Source organism: Impatiens glandulifera, chromosome 2, assembly GCF_907164915.1.
Source record: "Impatiens glandulifera chromosome 2, dImpGla2.1, whole genome shotgun sequence".
Lineage (NCBI taxonomy): Eukaryota > Viridiplantae > Streptophyta > Magnoliopsida > Ericales > Balsaminaceae > Impatiens > Impatiens glandulifera.
In genome coordinates this window covers 12498836-12510129 of record NC_061863.1, presented here as the reverse complement: position 1 = coordinate 12510129, position 11294 = coordinate 12498836, and the positions used below count along the sequence as shown (strand labels likewise).

Sequence of the window (11294 nt, the reverse complement as noted above, 5' to 3'; positions counted from 1 at the left end):
TTACTTTTCATTAAGTTATCAAACTTCTTGTACCATTTCCTTGGAGGCTGTTTCAAACCATACAGACTCTTTTGTAACTTACACACAAGCTCATCTTTTCCTTTGATTTCAAATCTTTGTTGTTGTCGCATGTAAATCTCTTCATCTAAATCACCATGAAGAAAAGTAGTTTTAACATGCATTTATCAAAGATGAAGGTCTTTGAAATGAAGGTGAATGAAGTTTGATCTAACGATGGTAAAAGATCCACATTGAAGCACTATGAGCTTACATACGTTCTATTTTCATTGTTTGTTTTAATTTCTTTTAGTACCTGAACTCTTTTATTTTGGTCATTGTGTTATTAGGCCACATAATTAGTACTGTAACAAAATTTGGGCAATATTCTCTTTTATTCTCTTATTTAATTATCTGCTTAAGAAGTTTATGAAATGAATGAGCAATATCTCTCTCTTGTTTTTCTCTAATCTCTGTGTCAAATTCTTAGGTTACCTTCCTCTTCTCAGGTGAATAATGACTTTTCTCCTCTCAACTTAACTTTTATTTCTATCAATTGGTATTAGAGCAAAAGAACGCTCCATCAACCTACGAAAGAGAGTTGTTAGCTCTCACATTTGCAGTAGAGAAGTGGAGACCATGTTTACGCTATAAACTGTTTATGGTGAAAATAAATCATGAGTCTCTTAAGCACCTCCTTGAACAACAAGTTCAAACCCCGACTCAAGAGAAGTGGTTATACAAGTTGGTCGGATATGATTTTTTTTGTGCAATACAAGAAAGGACGTGATAATGTTGTTACTGATGCTCTATCCCGAAAACCTACAGAAGTGTAGTGTGTCGGCCTTTTAGTATATCATTCACTTGTCATAAAAAGAATCAACCTAAGTTGGAGTTCTAATCCAACTTGATCAAACTAATTCAGAAGATAAAGGATGATAATGAGACGCATTCGAGCTTTACCTTCATTGATAGAACACTACGTAAAAATGGCAAATTAGTGGCTGGCGATGATCCAAAATTAAAAACAATCCTTATTGCTTCTATGCATAGTAGTCTCACTAGAGGTCATTTAAGTATGTCACTAACACTAAAGAAATTACAATAAGTATAATGTTGGACAGGTCTTAGAAGAGATGTTCGAGAATTCATACGTACTTGTGATGTTTGTCAACGGAATAAGGCAGACAATGCATTCCCAAAAGGCCTTCTATAGCCTTTTCCCATCCCAAATAAAATTTGGGAATCAATATCGATGGATTTCATTGAACACTTACCAAAAGCAAGAGGAAAAACAACTATTTTGGTTCTAGTAGATCGTCTCTAAAAAATGGCTCACTTTGTTGGTCTTAAACATCCTTTTACAACAAAGAAGATAGCATATGTGTTAATTGAAAACATCTTCCAACTCCATGGTATGCCACTCTCGATTGTAAGTGATCGAGAAATAACCTTTCTCTATATCTTTTGGCGTGATTTTTTGAAATTACAAGGTGTACACCAAGCTTTATCTTCTACTTATCATCCGCAAACGGAGGTAGTAACCTCTATTTAGGAACTTACTTAAGGTGTATGGTAGAACAACGTCCGCACCAATGAAATAAATGGCTTGCTCTCGCGGAATGGTGGTACAATACAAACTTCCACTCAGTTATCCAAACCTCTCCTTTTGAAGCAATATATGGTTATAAACCATCGTTACATATCCCTTATCTAATAGGGGACTCAAGAGTTGAAGATATTAACCAAACTCTTCTAACGAGGGATGTAAAACTTCAACTTCTTAAGTTTCATTTGGCAAGAGCTCAAAATCGGATGAAACAAGTACAAAATAAACAAAGAAAAGATGCAAAATTTGTAGTGAATGATTGAATTATGGTTAAGCTACAACCCTACCATAAATTATCAGTAAGAAAGAAATATCACAAACTCTCTACTAAGTACTTTGGACCTTTTCGTGTTATGGAGCGAATTGGAGAAGTGACATACCAATTGGAATTGGGAAAAGGGGCAAAGATACATAATGTATTCCACATATCTCAATTGAAGAAATTCATGGGCATGCCGAGTAGGGTGGAAGAAATTCCGAGTTTGAACATACCTAATGGGATTTCGGAGGACATTCGAGTTGAAAGGGAAGTGATCATGGAAGACGGTCGTCGTCGTCAAGTGTTGTTTAAATGGTCAGACTGTGGAGAGGATGAGAATTTGTGGGAAGATGCAGAAGCATTGATTTTCCAACACTTATAGACATTTGTGGCATGGGGAAATAAGAAGAAATATTATGTTCGATTCAGACGAGGACGTCGGAGTTCTAAAGAAGTCGGTATTGATACAAAGGTGAATGAAGTTTTATCTAACATGGTAAAAGATCAACGTGGAAGCACTAAGAGCTTACCTCTATTCTATTTTAATTGTTTTCCTTAAATTCTTGTAGTCCCTCAACTCTTTTGTTTTGTTATTTTGTTCATTGTGTTATTAGTCTACATCATTAGTAGTGTAACAGAATTAAGGCAATATTCTCTGAGAGGATTGTTATTTAACTTAGAGAATATTTGCTTAGGAATTTTATGAAATAAATGATCAATAGCTCTCTATTGTTTTTCTCTCCTCTCTCTGTCAAATTCTCATGTTACCTTCCCCTTCTCCGACGAATAGTGACTTTTCTTCTCTCAACTTAACTATTATCCATATCAGTTTTCTTTCACAACCAAACTCAAAATAGTTCTGATTGTCATCAATCTGACCACTGAAGATAATATCTCATTGTAGTCAATATCATTCCTTCTGTTGAAATCCTTTCACAACCAATATTGCCTTGTACCTCATAGTTTTGTCATTTTCTTCTTTAATACTGAAGATATAGTTTAGAGATGGTGAAACCTCTCGATTGATTTTCGATTTCTTGACGATCTTCTCAACTGTATAACCGGTGTTTGTTGATTTGTCTTTAAGACCACGTTTTCAACAATTTCATCTTCAACAACACATTGGTCTTCTTCGACAATCGATATATATTCAACTGAAAAATCTCTCAAATCAACTATGCTAGTCTTTTCCAATTTGGAATCACCATTTGATGTCTCCCCAAGACAATATTTGTAGAGAGTTGTTCATTGATGATAACGTTTTTGCTAAGAATGATCTTCTGATTTTGATTATCCCAAAAACGATAACCAAATTCGATATTAATATAACCAATGAAATTTTTTTATTAGACTTTGGATAAATCTTGTTCCTATCATATTCATTAATATGAACATATGATAAACAACTAAACACTTTCAAATAAGAAAGGTTTATATTTTTATTGCTCTAGGATTCTTTAGGAATCCTAAATTCAAAAGGAACAGAGGGTTCTCTGTTTATCAAGTAGGCAATAATGTTGATAGCTTATACCCAAAAGGTTTTAGGCAGCCCAACATGAAATCTCATGCTTCTAGAACACTCATTCAATGTTCGATTCATTCGTTCAACTATTCCATTCTCTTGAGGTGTTCGGGGAATAATCTTCACCATACTGATCTCATTCACAACACAATACTCTCTAAAATATGATTTAATGTATTCACCTTCGTTGTCGGATCTCAAACACTTAATCTTTTGATTTGTTTCATTTTCAACCAAAGTCTTCCACTTTTTGAAAATAACAAATACTTCAGACTTGTGCTTCATAAAGTAAACTCATATTTTTCTTGTCGAATCATCTATAAAATTCACATAGTAGTATGATCCGCCAATAAAAGAAACATGTGTTGATCCCCACACATCAGTGTGTACCAACTCTAGCATTTCTTTCTTGAGCTTCTTCCCAATCTTTAAGAAACTCGCCCGTTTATGTTTTCCAATAATGTAGTTTTCACATCATTGATATTTAACATACTTCAGTTCTGGAATTTGACTATTCTTCAAAAGACTTTTCATCCATTTTTCGCTCATATGGCCCAACCTGTAATGCCATAGCTCAATGTTCTTCGAGTCATCAACTACAACATCAATTGTTTCTCTATATGTTGAAGTTGTGTATAACGTTTTAGTTTTGTGACTTCGAGCAATAACTATTGCTCCTTTAGTCACCTTTCACGCACCATTTTCACAACTGAAATTGTGACCTTCATCATCAAGTTGTGTAACATAAATCAGATTGCGCATTAAACCTGAAATGTATCTCACCTTATTAATCTTCCAAACATAACTGTTTTTCATTTTCAATTTAATGTCCCCCATGTCTACAATATCTAGTGACTCGCCATTTGTAAGATAAACTTTCCCATAGTTTTCAGCTACATAATTCTCCATTAATTCTTTATGAGTAGTGGTGTGAAAAGACGCTCCTGAATCCAAATCCATTAATCTATCGGGATATCAATAGACAAAAGCAACACTTTAGTGACAGTTTCTATAACTGCGTTGGCTACATCATTTTTATCATCACTGTTTCTCTTCGGTGCTTTATAGTTCCTCTTCAAGTGACCTTGCTTACCACAATTCCAGTAATCAAATTTCTGCCCAGACTTGGACTGACTCCTATTCCTCGACATAGATCTGCTCTTACCTCGGTTGAAAAATCTATCATTACTTCTACCCTTTTTTCATCATTTAGAACAAAACTTTTAAACGTTTTACCAGAATCAATTTTATGAATCTCTTTAACAAAAATACGATCTTTAACTTCAATAAATTTCAGTTTAGCATTTCCAATTAAATTACTAATTGTTTCCCTCATAGGCTCCCATCTATTTGGTAGAGATGTCAATAAAATTATGGCACTAACTTCATCCCTAAATCAATCTCAACATACAGCAATTGATTCACAATTATATTGAATTCGTTCAAATGAGTAATCTTAAAAGTACCATCAACCATTCTTAAGTAAAATAGTATTTTCTTTAAATGTACATTTTTGTTAGTAGATAGTTTTTCATACCTACCAGAAAGAGAGCTTTCATCAGACCTATGGTGGTATTCTTCTTTGCTACATTGTGAGCAACTATTTTAGTTAGCGTCAATCGGACAACTCCCAAAACATGTCTATCAAGGAGTTTCCATTTAGTTTCATCCATCTTCTGTAGTTTCTCATTCAAAGGAACATTAAACTTCTTTCCATAAAGATAATCATCAATCTGCATCCTCTAGAATGCATAATCTGTTCCATCAAATCTTCCAATCTCGTGTCTTATACTGTTCTCGCTTGTCATCATTTCCAATACTCCGACTTAGCCTATCAGCTATGATACTAGTTGTTAGGAGTTTGGATTCCCCAAATTGACCTACTTGAAACGATATGTAAAAACACACACAAAAAAAGAACACAACAAGAATATACAGATCTATAGTGGTTCACTCAAATGAGCCACGTCTAGTTCAGCCGCCACCAGATTTTACTATGAAGAAGAAAAAGGAATATAGAGTTTTTGTCTTACACTTTATCTCTCTAAATTCTATCTACTCAATATAAACCCTTAATAATAACATATTTATAGGGTAAACATTCAGGTATAAAACATAAATAACTCTTAGTTAGGTCCAAGCCCAAACCCAATAAACTATAATTAACTATTGTATAGTTTATAATAAATGTAGGCTACATAACTCAACAACTACTTCTTCTATATCTCCTTTCAAGAAACATTGTCTTTATTAACTCAATCCTACATTGTGTCCAATCATCAGATATCTCTCTAACATTCACATTGTCTCCAATTTGAGGATTCAATTGTTGTATAAGCTCATTTGTTAGTAATTCTTCCATAGGATCTAATAACATTTTTCTTCTTATATATTTATAAAATAAGCAACATGAAATAATTAAACGACACTACATCTTAATTGGATAAAACATAGGGCTTCTTAGTACAACCCACTAAGTTTGAGCAAACTAAATGTTCTTTCAATAACATTTCTTACGGGAGCATGTTTCATGTTGAAAATTTCTTCAAAGTTATAAGATGTTCGTACAACATTCCAAGATCATAAATGGTACTTGTGGCCTTTAAATGACGTTAAAAAACCCTCTCAATTTGTGCATCCAACATCTACTAAGTAATAATAACATGTAGTAATATAATTATTTATTAACATTTTTACTAAGTAATAATAACCTATGTTAATGTCTAATTTTTTATATGAATAAATAGTTATATATTTCTCACCTCGAAAAACTTTTAAACTATTGTTTTTATTAATCGCATCTCTTAAAATTTTACTATAAACAGTAGAACCTTTTCCGTCATTCTTTTAGTTCGAAATTATAATTCTAATTTTTTTTTTTATCTTTTTCGAAACAAAATATTTTATTATTTTATCATTTATAACATTATTAACGTGTTCAATCAATAATATTTTTTTTGAAGGTAGGATATTAAAATATTTGAAATATATATATATATATATATATATATATATATATATATATATATATATATATATATATATATATATATATATATATATTAAGTTAACATTTTGAATCTATATATTTTTAATTTGAGAAGTAAATACGTCGAATCAATATTTTGTTTTTTAAATTTAAGAAATTAAAATTTTGAATCATTTTTTTTTTCAATTTAGGAATTTAAAATGTGGAACCATATTTTTTTAATTTAAGAAATTAACATGTCATATCAATATTTTTTCTTAATAAAAATTGAACTCTAAACAAAACCTTTAACCATAGTTTTGAAACTCGGACCGGTCATCAACTCGGTGAAGGGACTGAGTCACTGAGTTACTGGTTCAACCGGTGGGTCAACTAGTTCAACAAGTGAGTTTCATATTTTTTTTAATTTAAGAAATTAACATGTCATATCAATATTTTTTTCTTAATAAAAATTGAACTCTAAACAAACCATAGTTTTGAAACTCGGACCGGTCATCAACTCGGTGAAGGGACTGAGTCACTGAGTTACTGGTTCAACCGGTGGGTCAACTAGTTCAACAAGTGAGTTTCATATAATAATAAAATAATACAAAATAATAAAAATCCATCAAATTGTTTATACAAGGTTTCAAATCAAACTATAACCTCCAATTTTTAGATAGCTATACTTTTATCAGGAAAAAAAATTAGGTTTAAGTTATGACTTAAAATGTCACATTATCCCCTCTTCTAACTTAGCGGCAATAAGAGATTGATAATAACCCTAAATTCCTGAATTCGAGCCCGTCAGACGGCAAGTTCTGCGCCTACATACTAAGTGTGTTTGCGAGCTACATACTTAATATGTTGTCTAATTTTTTTTACAATGTCACCTTAAATCGTTTTTTAGTCTCCTAAAAGCGGAATCAACTAGTTCAGGTAAGAGGTGGAGCTTGAGGTGAATGAAAAGGTTGTCATTTTAGTGTCTAGAACTAAAATTCGATAATCTACTCACATGGAACTAGAAATTGGTAAACCCATGAAAACCAAAAAATGGGGAGAGGGGAACTAAGAGAGTGATAAGTGAGAAAGAAAATAAGTGATTTTTTTTAAAAATAGCATAAACCCGCTGGGTTAACTCGGACTACCGGATTTCCGGTCCAATCGGCGAGTTGGACGAGTTTAACTGGGTTGATTGCATTTCTAATATTTTTATCAACTCAACTCAACACAGTTTGACGACCGGTTCACCGGGTTTGTCGGTCCGACCGACGGCCGAGTTGAGTTTCAAAACTATGCTTTAACACTTAAATTATTTCAATTGATTGTGTCAAGTAATATTTTAATAATATAGAAAATATATATTAAATTTATTTTTTTTATATTTTCTTTTTAAACTTAAAATTTAAAATTAAATTACAATTTTATACTTATTTTTCTTATATATGAATTTAATTATAATTCAAGATTAATTATTGTGAATTTTAATGTCATTTCCCATTCTAATTCTATTCTTCCAAACCCAACATAATTGTATTTAGTCGGTGAAGTATTTGTGATTGGTGTTAATTTTTTATTTATAAGTAAATATAGAAATGTATAAAATAATTTCAAAATGATAGTGTACTCTTTTAATTTTAATTTTAATATTCACAAATTCCTATGGACAATTTATTTTATTTATTTTTTGATGCAATTTAATTTTTATTTATTTAATCTAATTTGATAAATTTAATTTGTTTATAATATTTATTTTATTAATAAAAATCAACATTTTTCAAGAAAAAAAAGAAGAGGAAGGCTTGGTTTTTTCCCTGGTTCGATTGGGGTCGCTAAGGAAGAAGAAGAAGAAGAAAAGGGCTTTCTTCCCTGGTTCGATCGTCCATTGAAGGGGAGCCAGATTTTGAGGTCTGAAAATCGTCCATAGATCTCCGAAAAGAAACCCAGATTTTTTCATAACCCTAAAGATTTATAGGTTCCCTGATGAGTTCTCCCCATTGCGGCAACTCTAGCTGAAGCAGACAGATATCAGCAGCGGGAGTAGTTGAGTATTCAATAGAAGGAAGAACGCCTCCAGTTTGATTAACAATCCATGTAAGCTAGATTCAATTCCTGTACTAGATCAATGCAAGGATGACCTAGAAGGCTAGAATCATGCATAGGAATTGGAAACTAGCTTAGATGTTCTTGACTAATTTTGTATGCGTTTGAATCGTTTGATGCTAAAATTGTCAATGAAATGAATCTGAAATGTTGAATTCGTTTAAATTGAAATCACATTGTGTTTGATTAATTTCTTTTCCAGATTTAACTCACCATTGCTCAATGTTCAACAATAACATATCAATTCCAGTCTCGGACGACGATTCCGACGATGCTCCTAGTAGAACGCAGGTCCGAGTTCGTCGCAAACGCAGAAAATCGTCTTTCCGAGGCAAGGACGAGTTCCTTCGACGATTTGTCAGGAACCTTCTAAGATGGTGGCCAGCATTGCTTTTTCTTCCAGCAGCAGGTTTACTATTATTCGAGGCTTCGAGAATTGGACGCAGACCGAATTCACTAGCTGGCCACTCAGAACAGGTTCCTCAGCAGAAACAAAAATCTATCATCGACAAGAAACCTGGAGGGAACAACCTGAATCGAGATGATCGAATCACTCGATCGATTAATGGAGTCAAAACACGTTTGTTCTCTATATAATTTCATAATCACATCTGAAATATGTTTAAATTCAGTTCAATTTATGTCAAACTGGTTTTCTGAATGTCATATCAGCTTGCTTGGATCTCCTTCCTGAAAGAGAACTCCAGCTTCTGGATATTCCACCCGAAAGAGAATCCTCTGATACTATCAAGGAGATAATGTATCTATCTGATATAAACATGGCTTATGTAGAACAGAACAATGCATCAAGATTCAACCTGTTTACGGGTTCTCAAACACTCGACCAAAGAGAGAAAAGCTTTAAGGTATGATAAAGATATATTCTACTTATATTACAATATTCTTATTTGAAATGTTTGTTAATTTCAAACGAACTGAATTGCAGGCGAATGAAACAGTGATGTTAAATTGTGGGTTTTATAGTGATAAGGGAGGATTCAAAATTTCTGAAGAGGATAAATATTTCCTGCAAAATTGTGAAGTTGCGGTATCAACTTGTGCATTTGGTGGTGGTGATAATTTGTACCAACCAATTGGAATGACAGAAGCATCACTTAAGAAGGTTTGTTATGTTGCCTTTTGGGATGAAATAACATTAGCTGCACAGGAGTTAGAGGGGCGTAAAATTGCGGAGAATCGATTTATTGGAAAATGGAGAATTGTTGTTGTTATGGATCTTCCTTTTAGCGACCAACGGCTGAATGGTAAAATTCCCAAGGTAAATGGCTGTGTTAAATTTATAACTTTTTTTGAAAATTTGAGAAATAGTATTTGAAGAAAGAAAAACATCAATTGAAGCCATGAAAATTGAATACTGATGAAGAATAAGTTAACTGTATTATTATAGTTTGATTGTTTGCAAATAGGAAACTAAAGTGAATATTTATTATTGAGAATGTTATACATTACATAACAGAGATTATATAGTTTTTAGGGCGCAATACCCCTAACCTAAGGTTTATGGATAAATGTTCATTTTGCGTCGTGAAGTTGCATCAAAAGCTCGTTTGCTTCATCAACTTTCAATAATGGCTCAAATTATATTTTTGAAGTGGATTGAAACTATATTTTTGCATGATTTGAATTATGTTGTTAGTGAATAGAATGTTAATTGTGATTAAAACTGAGAAGTGGACTAAGAAAAACGAACTTGAATGCAAGTTTCTCAATTATATCATATGAATATTGTCTCAGATGTTGAGCCATCGGCTGTTTCCTCGGGCAAGATATTCGATTTGGGTAGACTCAAAATCCCAGTTTAGAAGGGACCCTTTGGGAGTATTGGAAACAGTTCTATGGCGTAAGAACTCTGTTCTCGCCATTTCTGAGCACGGGGCTCGTAGTAGTGTGTATGATGAAGCGAAGGCTGTTGTGAAGAAGAACAAAGCCAAACCGGAAGAAGTTGAGGTACAGTTAAATCAGTATCGAATCGATGGATTCCCAGAGGATAAAAGGTTTAACGGAAAGAAAGGTAAAGACATTTTTTGTTTCCAACATAAAAAATTCTGGTCTAAAAATGTTATTTTTTTCATTTGTTATGTGCAGCTCTTGCTGAAGCTTCTGTGATAGTTAGGGAACATACGGCGATAACAAACATGTTAATGTGCGTGTGGTTTAATGAAGTTGTTCGATTCACATCGCGGGATCAGTTAAGTTTTCCTTATGTTTTATGGCGGTTGAATGTTTTGAAAGGGATAAATATGTTTCCGGTTTGCACTAGGAAAGATCTTGTTAATAGTATGGGACATTTACGTAAAGCTCGGCCTAGAAAAGAACTCGTTGATAGAACTGATTAATATCATTTGATTGTGTTATTGTGATTAGAACCCTATTTTTTGTATTGTATTAGCCAAAAAAACATAAATCTGAAACTGGGAACTTGATAGTCCCCTGTATAATGAGTAAATTGAGATAATGGGTATTTTGTTCCATCAGCTTTTAATAAACATATTGTATTAATCTGTATCTTTTAATTTGTTTCTTTCTTAGGGAAATATATATTACATTGTTGGGAGGTAAATGAGCTGAGCTCAATTTGGCTCGGGTTGATTCAATTTCTATTATCTCGTTATCTCGAGCTTGAACGAGTTTATAAATTTAAGCTCGGTTAAACTATTTTCAAGACGCTCGAGCTCGGACCTAAATCAAAAACAAAATTTAAAATGAAACTATTCTATCTCAACATGATACCTCATTATGGATTTAGAGAAGAGATTGAAAATATTATATTGTTTGACTTGAAAAAAACGACAAATCAAGAATTATATGAGGATGA

General features: G+C 32.7%; 1 protein-coding gene across 1 annotated transcript; it reads left to right on the top strand.

Moving 5' to 3' along the window:
* The first annotated feature begins 8177 nt into the window (after window positions 1-8177).
* On the top strand, window positions 8178-10965 carry LOC124925567 (probable hexosyltransferase MUCI70). The gene is made up of 6 exons (XM_047465601.1): window positions 8178-8449; window positions 8661-9038; window positions 9131-9324; window positions 9405-9737; window positions 10214-10490; window positions 10565-10965. The coding sequence occupies exons 2-6, from the start codon at window positions 8681-8683 to the stop codon at window positions 10813-10815; spliced, it is 1413 nt and encodes a 470-aa protein (XP_047321557.1). The 5' UTR covers window positions 8178-8449; window positions 8661-8680; the 3' UTR covers window positions 10816-10965.
* The last annotated feature ends 329 nt before the right edge of the window (window positions 10966-11294 follow it).

Bases quoted from the DNA above. Each gene is read 5' to 3' on its own strand.
- LOC124925567 (XM_047465601.1), top strand. From the start codon at position 8,681: ATGTTCAACAATAACATATCAATTCCAGTCTCGGACGACGATTCCGAC. The intron at 9,738-10,213 runs GTAAATGGCTGT...ATATTGTCTCAG, and splicing joins TGAATGGTAAAATTCCCAAG to ATGTTGAGCCATCGGCTGTT. The intron at 10,491-10,564 runs GTAAAGACATTT...TGTTATGTGCAG, and splicing joins AAGGTTTAACGGAAAGAAAG to CTCTTGCTGAAGCTTCTGTG.